Below are 16,354 nucleotides of genomic sequence, written 5' to 3' on the forward strand. Positions count from 1 at the left end.
GGTTCATGATTTCTCACCTGCAGCCTCTCTTTCGCGTTTGAAGGATTGGATGTTAATGTAACTGCCATTTGATGTCGCGGAGGTTTCGGAAAAGCCACAAAACACCAAAGAACCGCAGGATCCGCCAGAATCTCATTATAACTTCCTCTTACCGGAGCTGTATTGAAATCGGAAGCTTTAAATAGAGAATATATGTACACCCTGGATTCTCTTGCTAACTCTGTACCACATATCGACTGCTTTTTGAGGTCTATATTACGTAAATTCTGTTACTTCGAACGAAACGCTATAATCTATACTTTATCTTCTGTAAAAAATAGCACTTTCCACAGCCATCGGTTTTTCTTTTTTTTTGTTTTTTTTTTTGGAGCTGTTTATAGCACAGATTACTCTATCAAGCAAACATGTTCAAGAAATCGATGAAATTCGTAGTCGTCTGTATCATCCTTGATGCCGTTTTGTGCAATCCAATTCAAGAAACTGGCCTTCCGTATACGGTAAGTTTAAACACATGTAATAACCAATCTAAAATCAAACTGATACCAGAGCACCTTTGAAAATGTAAAGCTCCGTCCAGACTATCATTTTTTTGAAAAAAAAAAGAAAAAAAAACAAAACAAAACAAAACAAAAAAATTTGTTATATGACCGTGTATAGTAATGAAGTGCCTGTATAATGGTCATTATGTGATGTAATCATGACCATATTTAGGCATGTCACGTATTTTTGTCAAATAACATTTGATAGTCTGGACAGGGCTTGAAACAGTAAATTTAGTCGAATAGTTTAAAACATGATCAGTGCCGGGTTCAAGAGGGGCCGGCCGCCCCCTCCTCCCTTCTAAATTTTTCAAAATTGTAAACAATTGTGGAAAAAAAGATTATTTTCAAAATTTAAGTCTGAGAGTGCCATTTCCGGCCATCTAGAGGTGCCATAATCGTGCATTTTACATCAGCCTTACCTCAGCCCAACCATGATGAGACTGATGTGGTATAGACCCTCCATCTGTCAAAATCCCTCTCTGGGCCCCCTCTAATTCCTGGATCCGCCACTATTGGTCAAAATAAATATTTGGTTAAACCGTTTTGTACTTGTTATGATGTAATATTAATTCTACCACATATCAAGTCCAGACTACTAAATGGCTTGGATACAAAGGAACATATTACAGTGGTATCTATTTAAAATTCCGATCAAGCAACATTGAAATATTAAAGTAAAAATTAGTATAGGCCTACCTATCTTATTTATGAAAAGAACAAAGTTGCTATAATTTCATTCATCTCTATTTCGACATTAATTATGTCATCATCAGGAATGACGATGATGACATAATTAATGTCGAAATATTGAATCCCAACACGATGGCGTGTATTTCAATACTTGGAGTATGTATTATACTTTCTTATATGAATGTATACATTTGAAATATATATCACCACGGCTAATTGCTCATTAAATGTGAATATTGTCAACATTTTATAATATTATTTATATCTGTGTAGTTGTTAAAATATATTTTATGGCAGTAGTTGTCTTTGTAGACGGAGATTGTGTAAGCAGATCCCTTGATGATATTTAAAAAAAAACGTTTGCTTATGTCTTCTACCTGCAGTCTCTGCCTAATAATATGTATTTGTCACTGGTGTTCGAAGATTTAAACTAAAATAAATAAAAATTTGATTCCCCCCACCCCTTCAGAGCGGTCCCATAAATAAACCACTAGACAAAAAAAGGAAAATAGGCCTAGTCAATTATTGTCAATGATAGGCCTATGATTAAGCTTCTTGTTGTTTAGTGAACCGTGTGTTTCAGAAGCGCACATAGCCTTTTGAACTTGTCGTTATTTCCTATCCAATATAGACAATATGAAATTGATCTATATCAACATCTAATTGAATACAAGTTCTTCCGATTAGCGGCACTATTATTTTACCGATTGAAATCCCTGCTTTTGAATATCTATTAGGAAACCATATCGTTACAGATAGATAACACATTTAGAGTGAATCTGGGTTATCGATTTGGCATCGTTATCGAGTCTATTGTCTCCACCAACCAACCTACAAAACCAAATGAAATTCGACTACTTCACCTAAATCTCCTGATGAACCTTTACTTTAGTTATTATGTTTTCCAATAAACTTGGCGGAATTACAGTTACGTCAAAGACCATGTGTGTCAATGGTCGTCGTTTTAAGACTTTAAAATAATTTTTATTTTTGTAATTTACAGCGTGCAACTAAAACAGCTGATATCAGCAATACATTGGAAGAACGTGCAACTATTCCACCGGTCACGATTCGCAAAACTTTAGATGTTTACTCACAGCAGAAAGGTTCGTAGATACAACCATACTTATTATACAAGACTACTGACACAACTTTAATGTCATTTTTGTCGTATTTTTTTTATCATTTCTATGTCTTTGTTAATGTTTTATGTTGATATTGTGTTTTTATATTAATGTCATTTGTGTGCCTTCAATTTTTGTATCCGAGGAAGTCAAATTTCAATGTTACCAGTTGTATTATTGGCAATAAAATTACATTGGACTAGGCCTATAATACGTATTATATATTATGGTGTTACTTTTCAGAGACTGTTTCTTTAATATTATAGGTTCAAAACTTTCGATGTTTGTGCGTATTATAACCTAATTTTGTTTGCACAAAATAACATTTCAAACTTTGCTGCAAGCAACGTAGTTTTAATTAACGATATTTTCTGACATAAACAAATCTCACTTTCACAAGTTAAGTTTAAATTCAACTTTATTTAACTTCTCAGAGAATGTTTCCTCAATATACCTTCAAAACCTCAGATGTGTGAGTCGTTTAATGTAGTTTCAAAACTTTAGATATCTGTACGTATTTATAACCGACTTTGCACAAAACAACATTTTAAACTTTGCAGCAACGTAGTTTTAACGTTATTTTCTGACATAACCAAATCTCACTTACACAAGTTAAGTGTAAGTTCAACTTTATTTAACCACGGAGGCCCAGATCAACACAGAGTTGTTCTTCTCTAGGGCCGTGAAATACATTCAAAACAAATGGTTTTACTTCTCAGTGAATGTTTCCTCAATATATCTCCAAAACTTTAGATGTTTGTACGTATTTATAACTTAATTGTGGACAAAATAACATTGCAAACGTACTGCAACGAAGTTTTAACTATATTTTCTGACATAACCAAATCTCAATTTCACAAGTTCAGTTCAAATTCGACAGTATCTAATCCCGGGCTCCAGGACAAACTAGGATTGTACTCCCCTGAGGCCGTGATATGCATACAAAATAAAATTATATATAATGACAAGAGTTTAATAGAAATTGCAAAAATAGATTATTAACGCGGTTGTAGCACATGACACGTGCGCGCTCGAGCGAGGTGACATGGTTGAGACGTCTGTACACTTCAGTACAAACATGTGTGCTATGTACCAGGCCTTTTACTGTCTGCAGAGCATCTTCCAGGTGAATTGGCTCTCAAGACGAGTAATAGTGGCTGTATCGGGTGTTCTACAACGTTATGTTGTACATTTTCGCTCATGTTATTATTATGTCATAACAATAATAATTGACTATTATATTCTTAATAATAAATGATAATTACAGATTTAAACGATCTATATATGAGGATGGCGGGAACGAGTTGCGGCAAGCCAAGATTAAAACTCATCAACATATATCAGGAACTTAACGTTGTAAGGGAATTTGGCTATAGTATATATCCAGAATGTGAACTGATCCAAAGATGTGAAGGAAGCGGATGTTGCGGGAGTGTTGTATCAGTATGTGTTGCCGTCGAGAGAAGAAATGTTTCTATTAAGGTATGTTGCTTATTATCTCTCCAGTAATTGGTGGGGGTCCTGCAGGGGTTCAAAGATCACATGGCTCACTGGAGAACCTTCTAGATCCACTGTTTTGGCGGAGCGGCTGCGGTTCTGCTTTTAAACCTTGAGGTCGGAGGTTCAATACTATAAAATGCTTTAAATTTGTCAAAGAAAGACGGGGTACATTTGCATTGAGAATAGCAAATCTTTGAAGTAAAACACCTGTTATGTCTTATGTATACATAATGCTAGATTACGTTTGGTAAAATTCAATTTAGCAATTGTTTTGACATATTTGTTACATATATTTGTATAACTATTGAAACAGATTTTATTGCCATGAAATATTGATAAATTTAATTATCATAATCGATGTCCAAAATAAAAAGTCGTTAAACACGTTCATACTATAGGATTATTATTTATTTAATTTTTTGTTTTAAGAATATGACGTTCAAAACATTAAAGTTAATCATAAATTATGAGTAAGCTGCAGGTAAATTAAAATCTAATTAAAACTTATTGACACGAGACCCACTAAAATTTTCTCGCCCCGGGACCCATGACTCTATATAGAACAAAGGGTACAAAAGATGGCACGGTGCAGGCAGGTTGAAACATGTTTTAATATTTCGGTACTTTTGTTTCACCCTATTTACATTACATAGGTTCTAACGAATTTGAGTGATCCAGCGAAACCACCTTATTTCCAGAACATAAATTTAGTATCAGATACAAAATGTGCATGTCGGCAAACTGTATTACCCGAAAGAGCCTGTGCTGCACACAAGAAGCTGTCCGGAGATGAGTGCGTCTGTCGTCAGCCATGTGCGGCGCCCTTTATACAAGATCCAGAAACATGCGAATGTGCATGTGACCAACAGTTAGAAGAAAAAAGGTGCAACAAAATTTTAAACGGCGAAAGATATATGGGAGGAAGTCATTGCCAGTAAGTGTAATTCAAATATTTTTTCTAAATTATCAATTCATAAAATATTCTAGCATTGGGAAAATAAATACATTTATAATAGATGTATATTTACGATAAAAATATATTCTACTATATCTTCTTTTACGGACCCACCTTAAAAGATACATCATTTATAAACATGCACAAATTCATGTTTGCCGTCATCAATCGCCGACCCTTCAAATATTAACTTTTTGCAAAACTCCGATCAGATGCACTCTACTATCTAACATCTCTAAATTGCATAACAATTTATTTACCTATTAAATATAACTGACTTCTTAATTTATTTAGAACTACTTCTCTGGCGCTAGCCATCCATCTAGAATCTTCAATTCTAGATATTATATTGAATTATTAATAATGATATTGTATGTTAGTTATAACGTTAAGCAGGGCTCTCACCGCGTTGCACGAAGGTCGTACGACCTTCGGCCGACGAATCCAACATCACGTTCTGAAATAAGTTTTGTGTTTGCTTGGAAGGTACATTTATACAAAATAGATTACTTTATGCATGTACATGCATAGGCCTATACATAGGCTTGCCACAAGTACTTAATTTACTGACTTTCCCTAGTGTTAGAAGCTTCCGCAGAGCGCCACCGTCGTCTATTCATATCAAAGAAACTTTTTATTATGTTGAATTTTGATTGGTCATAGACTCGGATAAAGATATGCAACGCAAAGAAGTAATATAGAACGCCACTGAAAAAAAAAAAAAACACTTCTTATATTGTTCACTGATTGAGACAATGTCGACGGACTGGATTTCAGTCTATCATAAACATTATGTACATCGTTTGTATCATCATTGTGTAATTTTATTTTACAGATGTGTCCAAAATGGAGAATGTCGACCAATTCAATGCAATGAAGGTTTAATATTCAACTCAAGAATATGTAAATGTGAAACAAAATACTGAGCTATTTTAATACAATGGTAACGATAATCTAACTTGCAATAACCGTTATACCAACACCAACGATCGATACCAAAACCAATGGTGCGCATATGGTGGTGAATGGTATAAGCACCAGTGAGTTAATAAACAGGATTTCTGCCCAGTAGCCTACCAGTTATTGGTGACACAAAAGTAACCATTAATACAATGGTAACTATAACACGGCGATCGATACCAGAACCAATGATGCAAATAATGGTGGTGGTACCTGGTATAAGCACCTGTATGCTAAGAAAAAATATTTCTGCCCAGTAGCCTACAAGTTAACCACAAAAGTAACCATTGATAAAATGCTAACGATGATAAAACCTGCAATACGATCGATACCAAAACCATTGGTGCAAACACGGTGGTACTTGATACAAGAATACTAAGAAATAAAGCCATATTGTAAATATAGTACTGTATGTATATTAAGCCCTGTCCAGACAGTCAAATCTTATGTGAAAAAAAAAAAAAAAAAAAAAAAAAAAAACAAATGTTAAAAAAAACAACTGTTGTATGCTCATATATAGTCACGATGTGCCTATTATGGTCATGATGTGATGTCATCATTTTTGTCAAATGCAATTTGATGGTCTGGACAGGGTTTGGAAGACAGTTTTTGAATATTTATTGAGACTAAGATTCTTACACCAGATTAAATGTACTGTGGAGCAGATATATTTTTGGATATCTATATCTACTGATGTTGCAAGTACTTTCAAAGAACAAACTTAACAATCGTCAATATTTATAACATATATATAATTTATTACATTTACTGTACAAACCCACATTAAATAAAAATATAGGCATTATCATGAATGTAATGTAATATATAATTTTATACCAAAAGTTCAATATACAAAATTTCCCTGATTGCAGTCTATCTTAGAAAAAACACATCAGCGAAATTGATGGAAGATTCTAAAAGTGTTTAGAACCTAGTTTTTTTAAGGCCATCCTTATTTGTTCCCCAAAATTAACTTTGTATAAATTATTGTTTGCTGATTCTTTTCATCTAAAATCTGGTTTCGATAAAATTGCTACACTGTGGCTAGTGTGTTCGGTGCAATCGTTGTACTGCGAACAGTCCCTGACGTTATTGGGAAGGCTCCCCGATTCGACCGACCGATCAGCATCACCGAAAGCGATACCGTGTAGCGATTGTATGGAAACCAAGCTCAAGCTATTAAAACATTGTATGGGGAAACATTATGTTTATAACTGAATAAATTAAAATTAATGTATATCTTATTCTCTACACATTTATTTTTGGTATATATTTTCCCATCTAAATCTCATTGATTTTCTGCTACTAGCTCCAAAAATTTACATTTATAAACGATTTCTCTCACTCTATTTTTTCCAATGCACTTCTGTAATGAGGTAGATCTAACATACACCATACATTATTTTTATTATTTATATAGCGCCTTTTCTTTACAGATACAAAGCGCTTTTTTTTTCTTTAGTTATTGGGCCCACATTGTTGCTGCTGGTAAACAGTTCAGGAGCAGGCAATTCCCACCAGGTACCCATTTATACTCCTGGGTAGAGAATAGCAATGCAGATAGCATGCCTTGCTCCAGGACACAAAATGTACAGCGAGGGAATTAAACCCTAACCTTGAGGTTTGGAAACCAAACCGTTCTCGCTGCGCCAAACCGCTTCATAGTTCAACAAAGTATTAGATCTATAGGTTATACTTTTCATTATCTACTTGTACAATTGATAAGCAAATACATATGTCACAATCAATCACCAATAAAATATTGAATATTTATAATTCATAATTCATAATTATGCACTAATTTTATCATATTGCAATCAATCACTAATAAAATATTAAATATTTATTATACAGAATTCATAATTATATTTATCTGAGGCTACGTTCAGACCTAAGAGAAATGCCAGATGTACAGCATTTAATGCCGAGCATACGTTAATCCATGGCATACCTAGTGAGATGTCCAGACTGGGTGAATAACGCAACACAAGCATTAAGATATTTGTGTTCTGCATTTTATTTCCTGAAATAAGGCTTTTTGATTGGTCAAATCATCGCAGAGTTCAAAATCACTGATGCATGACTGTCATAACTCAGTGGCGTATGCTAATCTGGGGTCTGTTGGTGGATTATCGTACGCCAGTTATTGCATGTTGACACCAGCTTTTACACCACACACAAATCCACACTACTCGATTAACATTCGCTAGCGTAAATTGTTGTGTCTGAACATAGCCTAATATTGCAAGCCAACAGAAAATATATATAAAGGCATATGCGTCTACCCCAGGAATTTTGCATTATATGCACTACTCAAACAAAAATTGAATACAGTGAACACAAATATGTGAACTTAAAAACGGCCTCCTGCTTTTGACTTCCAGTTGAGTACTTTCTCAAAACCATTACGTGCATTGCGATAGTCATCAATAGCTTGTTGAATCTCTTCATTAGTGTTCATCACAAACGGCCCTATTTAAAAATTATAATAAATGGGTCCTAGATTAGTAACGATAGTGCAATATATCAGTCTACCCACCACTGTTACATTCTGAAATAAGTTCATTTTTTTAGGATAGGATTTATATAGCACACACATCCAGAAAACAGCTTAAGGTGCTTTTTTCACAGTTCAATGTATACAGAATCAATCATACAAAACGTTGAACCTCTATTCTTAATTATGCATCCTATCAACACAACTGATTTAATTTCATTCTGAATCTTCCACCTCCTACCAGGTACCCATTTATACTAATGAGTGAAGAGTGGCAAATGCAGATAAAGTATCTTGTCCAAGAACACAAATAGGGTGACGCGAGCATCGGTCTCGAACACTCGATTGAAAGCCCAACACCTTACACACTGCGCTAAACGCTTATGAATAAATTACCAAATATCACTCACCATGCTGTTTGATTGGCTCCCCTATTGGCCGCCCAGCAATCAGTACAAAATGGCAGTCTGTTTCATCCTAAAAAGATAACAATTTTATACCATTTTTAATCATCTTCTATAGTGTTTGTTTTGAGTTCAAAATGGCCAGATTTATCAACCTAGAAATCAGCTTAAATTCGTCTAATACTGAAAGTCCATTTTTTTGCTTAAGTCAGATTTATTAATATTGCTTTAGCTTAAAAATTGCATAAAATTAGAGTGTTGACTGAACGCATGCGATATCTAAGACGATTTTCAAGCTAAGATTTTGCTAAGATAAATCAGCTTAGGATATTTGCTTGGGGACATCAACTTTTTTGACTTAAGACATTTGCTAAGCTGAGATTGATAAATCCCGGTCCAGAGCTCTAGTGCAGGAGAATCTTTCTTTCTTTGAGCTAAAAAACTTCGTAGTAAGTTATTAATTCAAATTCAAATAATTATTTAACCTCCAAGTAGGAAAACATGGTAACGTTACGATATCCAAAACATTATTGTGTTTCTTAAACCAACTCTGCTCCCTGGGAGCGCCAGGCGACGCAATGGCGTCTGCAGGTTGACAGTGGCATTCTGAATGGGATTAAAACAATCTGTTGCGCATGTCATGGTGTCACATTCTCCACAGAATCACGAGCCAATGACAGTCGTATAATGGCCCATCGTGATGAACATTTCACCTGTACCGTAGATTTAGACGGAAGGGGCGATACAATTTTTGTAGATCGTTTAAAAGTTGCATATATCGATGACATGGACATGTCAATTAACAAGGTTCATATACCACTAGCGACCCCCAACTACTCCGGCAGTAAGACAGACTTGATTGGGGAAACATGTTCAATGCCCTAAACTATAAACCACCTTTATTGTAAGTTTCATATTTTCCATCATTCGTATTGCTTCATAATGATTAATGGCAATTTCACTAGAGGGAGCTCGTTTTGTGCTACTACTGTATATTAATTTGCCTTAATCATATTCAAAAAACATGTGATATGCCTAAATATGGCCATGATGACATCACATCATAACCATATATAGGTGCATCATGACTATGGGCATACAACAGCTTTTTGTCACATAAAATGTGATAGTTTTGACACAGCTCAAGGCCTTTTATAGAAATATTCTGAAAATCAGCAATAACTAATTTGTATTCATCCGTATCTCAATGATAACCAACTAAATGCTATTTATAAGTGAAAGAAAATAATAATTTTACATCTAATATGAAACGAAATTAAATAACATTTGTTTTCTGGTAATAACCATGCTTTTAGTCCAATGAAATTAACTTGCTCATTTTAAAGTAAAATAAAAATGATCAACTTCAACATAGAAATTAATCAACTTTAAAAAGTTTACCCATAAATCTACTACAAAAATGAATGAAAAACTTCCAGTCACTTGAAGAGTTTTTATTATTTTTGTTATTATCCAGTATAAAAATCAGTACACATTTCCTAATATAATAATTTCCATGCTCAAGTTATATATTTGTATGTTACTGCAACAAGAAAAAGTAATTTTTTTTCAATGATTTTTTTTTTTTTTGTCATTTTCAGGGGAAAATATCATAGTTCGCTAGGTCAAGGCAATTCAACAAAAGGACGCACATCTCCGCTCTCGAACACAGCGTGTGCGTACAGTCCTTTGATCTTTACTGTGGCATCGACAATCCGATACTAGTTGCGAGTACAGCTGTCAATTATTAGTCTATGCGGAAAATTGATCAACAAAATGAAAAGTTAGAGCAATTGAAAATTTACGATTTTTGTAATGTTAACCGGGTAGGGACGCCTAGCGCCTAGAATGTCGATGCCAGAGTTATAACCACTGATGTCCCGAGATGTGCGTCCTGTTGTAGTTCACCTAAAGCTGGTTACTCAGTGCGTACGACGGCGACGCGACGGCAATGTGATGAAGATCACACGCGAAGACGCGGAACCTACGGACTGTCTTTTTAATGAGGATCCGTTCAGATTGCCACTAACAATCAGCAGACGACGTGTCGTCTATCGCTCGCCGGAAGCAAAAGTGGATTCGTCGTGCTAGGGTTGTACGACCGTAGTACGATGCAGTCAGTGTCCGGCTTTAGGTTTAAGCCCACCTCTAGTTTATGCACGATTACAATTACGCAAAAAACAAAGATCAAACATTGGCCTTGAATTTCATACATTGCCTAAAAATCGCCTTTTATAGAAAAAATAATTGGAATTATCACTCTTTTTTTTAAGAGGGCTGGCGGTTCTTTTCTTCCTTTTTTTTAATCGCAACAATAGAATATTGCTTTCTTTTTATCGATGAGGGAGGGACTGTTTTTATTTGGCATGAATATTGTAAATATTGTATAAAACCTGATTTAATTTTATTGTTTTTTTTAAAGTAAATGTATTTCCTGTCACAAATTGCATTGTTTTCTTTATGCTGTTGAAATAAAGATATGGCAAAAAAAAAAAAAATTGTTAATCCGCATCAATATTTCCCAAATTTTTGATGCAGGCAGAAGTGATAATTTAATAATATTTCTATGTGCCCTTTAATTAAAAAGGGGATTCCCCGGAAGTAAGCAAAGCCCCATAATTTTAGTTCAAAAATCCGGAGGAACTAAGGCAAGTCTTTAAACCATCTTACCTTATTATTAATTGTGATGTGATCACCATCACTTAGAACCAGTGTGTGGTGAGCTTCTCCTACTTGTGACTGTTCTCCTTCCCCTGACATTGAAATAAATCACTTGATGAAAATTGCGAATATTATAAACGAAACATTTCAGATTTTCTGCTATAAAATATATTGTCCAGCAAATAGAAAATGTTTTAATAAAAACCAGCACCGTCAATCAAGGTGGTGCTAAGATTTGCCAGACGGGGGTCCGATGTTCCTGACGGGAGCAAAGTGAGTGCGGTTGGGTGTCACTTAAAATATTTGAAAGTGGTCGAGAGGGTGAAGCCTCCAAAAATGTGTGCAATTTATGGGTTTTAAAAGCTTTATTTATTTAGAGTCTATTAAATGTAGAAAATACATAATTTTGTATTCCTCCTCCACAAATTGTGGGTTTTCTTTCTGATTGGGGGTGGGGCAGCTATCCCCAACGGGGGCCCTGGTACCACCCATCAATTCAAATCTCAATTCATTGATGCCTCTACTGCAATTAGTCAGGGTCAGGGAAAATATATATTTACTACAGAATAAAAAATATACAAAAATATAGAGTATTGACATATTTAAAATAAAAAAATTAATTTACATATTTTCTGATATAAAATACTGTATTATTTAAAAATTCACTTTTACAAAAGGGCAAAAAGAAAGGTAAAGGTTGGAGCACCATTGTACCTCATTGCCTATGGGAGGCTTTAAGACCACATCATTCCGATAAGGCCTGAAATGAACCACAGCATTGGGGTAACCCCCTACTCTTTTAAAAGAATGGTAGGGGGTCATATACATGACCACTAAATACATCTAGGGTATAAGGGTCTTTAGGGCTTTATTGGAGTATCGTCCCTACCCCGGGATGCATAGGGTATACGCGTCATTGGTACCATATTGGAGTGATTCCCCCTACCCAGTAAGGCATAGTTCCCCACATGATTGGGATTGGCGGGTTATTTGGACCTTAATGGAGTAACATCCCTACCCTGTGATGCATAGTTACATTAGAATTAAATTGAATTGGTCTTTTCTCCTTCAAAAGACAAAGTAAATATGATCTTACCAAACCAAGCTTTTCCTGTAAGCACATAAGCAAACGCAGTCCAGCCTCTTGGTAAAGCTTGGCTAACTTCCCCACCTTTTGCAATTTTAAAATCCAGATATGTTGTAGGTGTACGAGTGCGAACTTGTGACTGAAAAACAAAAATTAACTTTATTATACTCTATTTCTTTACAATTCTGGCTGCAGGCTTGTGATGTTGTCGCAATGCAGTACTGCTCAGTGGCGAATCCAGTATTTGAAAATAAAGGGCGAGGGGCGGATCCAGAATTTTTCAAATAGGGGAGGGGGGGATTACAACATTTTCAGAACAGATAAGTAGCACCTATTTCAATACACAACATTAATATGCATTGAAATTTAAATATTTAGTGGCAAAACGGGTAAGGGGGGCGTGAACCTGTTCCTCCAACTGGATCCACGCCTTGGGGCCAAGGGAGGAACTTTTACAGAAGGAGAGGCTAGACCACCACAGTCCCACCATGGTTGGGGCGAAGGGAAGAAAATGTAATAATTATGGCACCTCTAGATGGCAGGAAATGGCACTTAAATTTGAATAATTTTCATTTTTTTCTCAATTTTTTTTTAATAATAATTTTGAAAAAATTGTGGGGGGGAGGAGGGAAAGAATGTGAGTTGGCTGACCATCCCCCTTGTCACTGCTGTACCTGCACAATACCATACCTTCTTTCCCAAAGATTCTCCAGCGATAACCTTAACAGTGACACCATCCCTCGTGGCGACTGGAATGTCTTTGCTCAACAGCTCTTGATAATGTGGTTCAACCATCTTGAATTCTTTGCTAAGGTTCACCCACAGTTGCAAAACATGATTTTCTTCATCTGACCCAGGCATCTCTGAATGCACTATACCTCTTCCTGCTGTCATCCACTGTAGGTAACAAGTAAATGTAAATAATCCTACTAAAGAAGAATGGTGGCAAATAAAAAATTCTTTGAAAATAACTTTAATGTGTCTTAGGATTTTGTTAGTTAAGCTCTGTTCACCACACTAGGGAGGTTTCACACACTAACGAATATGTGTACGCATACGTTTAGCAATCCGTAACAGTTTGTAGCCATTCTGCGTTATCACAATCACAGCGCAATTCAAGCTTAGGCCTATACTCCGTTTTCTTCTCCCATCATGCTTCTCAAAGTTGTAGTATGTAAGGTTTTGGATACTGAAATTGGTAGCGAACAAAGATCCTACCCAAATCCTGCAAAGAGTGTTGGCTTTCTAACACGAAAATAAATTCAGACAAAAATATAAGCTGGTTTTATCTATATATGTGATTATACAATCAAATGATAACAGGGTAGAGGTTAAAACAAATGCCATTACAGTTTCAAATCCGCGATGAGGGTGATCTGGGAAGCCAGCTGGCTTTTTGACTCGTCCTTCATCTAACAATAAGAATGGATCCAGGTTTCGAAGCTACACAAAAAGCAAGAATTCATTCACATAAACAGCATGAAGGTTTTACACACAGTTCACAATCAACCTAAACCACTGTCCACACTATTTCATATGACAAATAACTGTGATATGGCCATTTTGGGTGAAATATGACATCATCACATCCATATATGGGCATATCACACACATTTGTTACTAAAATGTGATAACTGTGGACAAAGCTTAGTTTGCAAAATGAGACACTTCATCCAGCTGCAGCAAACTTTTTTTTCCAGCGAATGTTTTTTTTTAAATCAATTTTTAAGTTTATACAGTAAATTTAAATTACTTAATATATAAACCTAAAAATTGATTTTTATAATTTTTGTTTTCTTCTATCACAGGTGGGACTATTGTCTTTAAATCTTGTAATAAAATTATTACTAATAGTAAAAAAAAATATATGAAATAGGCAACCCTTCTCCCACCCCACCCCCACCTAACCATTTTCTAATGACAGCTGGTTCAAGTATGTTTAAAATTCAAATGTAACAAAAACAAAATGATAAATGTAGACTTAGACAATATGACATCATCACATCTATATATGGGCACATCACACACATTTGTTACTAAAATGTGATAACTGTGGACAAAGCTTAGTTTGCAAAATGAGACACTTCATCCAGCTGCAGCAAACTTTTTTTTTCCAGCGAATGTTTTTTTTTAAATCAATTTTTAAGTTTATACAGTAAATTTAAATTACTTAATATATAAACCTAAAAATTGATTTTTATGATTTTTGTTTTCTTCTATCACAGGTGGGACTATTGTCTTTAAATCTTGTAATAAAATTATTACTAATAGTAAAAAATAATATATGAAATAGGCAACCCCTTTTCCACCCCACACCTAACCATTTTCTAATGACAGCTGGTTCAAGTATGTTTAAAATTCAAATGTAACCAAAACAAAATGATAAATGTAGACTTAGACAATTTCCAATAACTATTAATGTCAAAATTATTTATACTGTAAATATCATCAGCTCTGGCAAAAACCAGCCATTTGGTGAAACAATTTTAAAATCAGTTTTTGGTATAGAGTATCCTATTGTGGAAATTGGTTGATTATTAGTCAAGTTATGAATAATTAATTCATATCAGCCATGTAGGTTTTGAGAAAACAGCTTCCAAATATTCCAAAATCAATTAGTTCATTATTAAGATTTCTATTTTTTTACAAAGAATTTTAATATATACTTTTCCCTTACATTTAGTGATTGATATTTTGCAGAAAATGTTCTTCAATAATCTTTTATTATAGACTGCAAAAACCAGAAAATGCTGAAAATTTTGATTCTCAAACATTTTGGGTGCTTGTGCGAAAAACAGAAATTACGACAAACGGTGGGTATTGGCAGAGCTGTCGCAAATTACCTCTGGTCGTCCAACACTGCGTCGCACTCTAGCTCCCATTCCCTCTGCTTGTTCAACACTGAGCACTCTCTTAACTATATGTCGTGACATGGTCCAATATGATCTAGAACAAAAAAAAAGTATGTTTTGAGTAATAAACCTGCTTTCACTCATAAATGCGAGATTCTCATGCATATATAAACATCCACTTTCTATTTATGTTTCACGCCTGTATGTATTGTCTCATGAAATAAAACATTTATAAATTTATAAATATAAAATGTATAGGCCAATTTATAACCTAAAATCCATAAGGATGAATGTAGACTGGAAAAAATGCAGAAAAGCTGATGCTGATATCAATTTCTAAAGCCTACCCCTCCTACCAGATAGGCTAGGCCAGGAAGGAGGGCCTTGTTTTGGCCTAGGCTAGATAAATATTAAGGAAAAAAAAAAAAAACCCTTTGTGTTTTCCCCAAGGGCCAAGCCAAGGATCTTAGGAATCAGTTCACCTAGGCCTAATCTGTCGTTTAAAAAGCAGAGGCTAGGTAGATCTAGTATAACTTATAAACCTAGGCCTACTACTAGGCCTAGGGGCCTAAGCACTTGGCCTCTAGGCGTAGGGTAGGACCAGGGCCTACTAGCTTACCCGCCAGAAATCTTATTCTTAGTTAGGGCCTAGGCCCTAGGCCTATAAGTAACATGCTTAGCTAAATGGCCGAAACTACCTTCTTATCTCTTGTTACATGTATTGATTCCGATTCCAGTATAGACCAGGCTATAATTGAGATAGGTGCCACTTGGAGAGGTAGAAATTCTCATATGGTTTTTCTAGACCAGATTTTTATGGGGAATCAGAATATGTGAGGTAAAAGGGGTGTAATCTGAGAACTTTCGCGTGAGGGCGCTTTTTCAAAATGGCCGCCAAAATCCAATAAACTACATATATATGGGTAAAATAAGCACAGAAGAGGTAGGTTTGAGCAACTTTTGAATATGTAATGATAGGAGTAAAGTATAACTAGCTAATGTGAAGATTTCGGGAGGCAATTGAGGGCGCTTTTTAAAATGGCCGCCAAAATTAAATAACAACTTAACAGCAGATTCAATAC

At 35.1% G+C, this 16,354-nt stretch overlaps 2 protein-coding genes across 2 annotated transcripts in view; one reads left to right on the forward strand and one right to left on the reverse strand.

The window, feature by feature from the left end:
- Positions 1-66: 66 nt before the first annotated feature.
- LOC117109401 lies at positions 67-6,242 on the forward strand. Its single transcript, XM_033251749.1, has 5 exons — positions 67-497; positions 2,236-2,338; positions 3,624-3,838; positions 4,510-4,790; positions 5,647-6,242. Exons 1-5 carry the CDS (start codon positions 405-407, stop codon positions 5,735-5,737), a joined length of 783 nt encoding a protein of 260 aa, XP_033107640.1. The 5' UTR covers positions 67-404; the 3' UTR covers positions 5,738-6,242.
- Positions 6,243-6,668: 426 nt separating this feature from the next.
- Positions 6,669-16,354, reverse strand: part of LOC117108626 (pirin-like) — a 28,823-nt gene continuing 19,137 nt past the window's right edge. Inside the window, exons 2-9 of the mRNA XM_033250718.1 lie at positions 15,892-15,920; positions 15,264-15,366; positions 13,728-13,863; positions 13,111-13,391; positions 12,430-12,559; positions 11,343-11,425; positions 8,679-8,745; positions 6,669-8,243 (exon numbers count right to left, since the gene is read on the reverse strand). Coding sequence (XP_033106609.1) covers positions 8,125-8,243; positions 8,679-8,745; positions 11,343-11,425; positions 12,430-12,559; positions 13,111-13,391; positions 13,728-13,863; positions 15,264-15,366; positions 15,892-15,920 — 948 coding nt within the window. The 3' untranslated portion in view covers positions 6,669-8,124. The remainder of the gene's footprint in view (positions 8,244-8,678; positions 8,746-11,342; positions 11,426-12,429; positions 12,560-13,110; positions 13,392-13,727; positions 13,864-15,263; positions 15,367-15,891; positions 15,921-16,354) is intronic.

Source organism: Anneissia japonica, unplaced genomic scaffold (genome assembly GCF_011630105.1).
Source record: "Anneissia japonica isolate Jap-2015-1 unplaced genomic scaffold, ASM1163010v1 scaffold26_len2425191_cov177, whole genome shotgun sequence".
Taxonomy (NCBI): Eukaryota; Metazoa; Echinodermata; class Crinoidea; order Comatulida; family Comatulidae; genus Anneissia; species Anneissia japonica.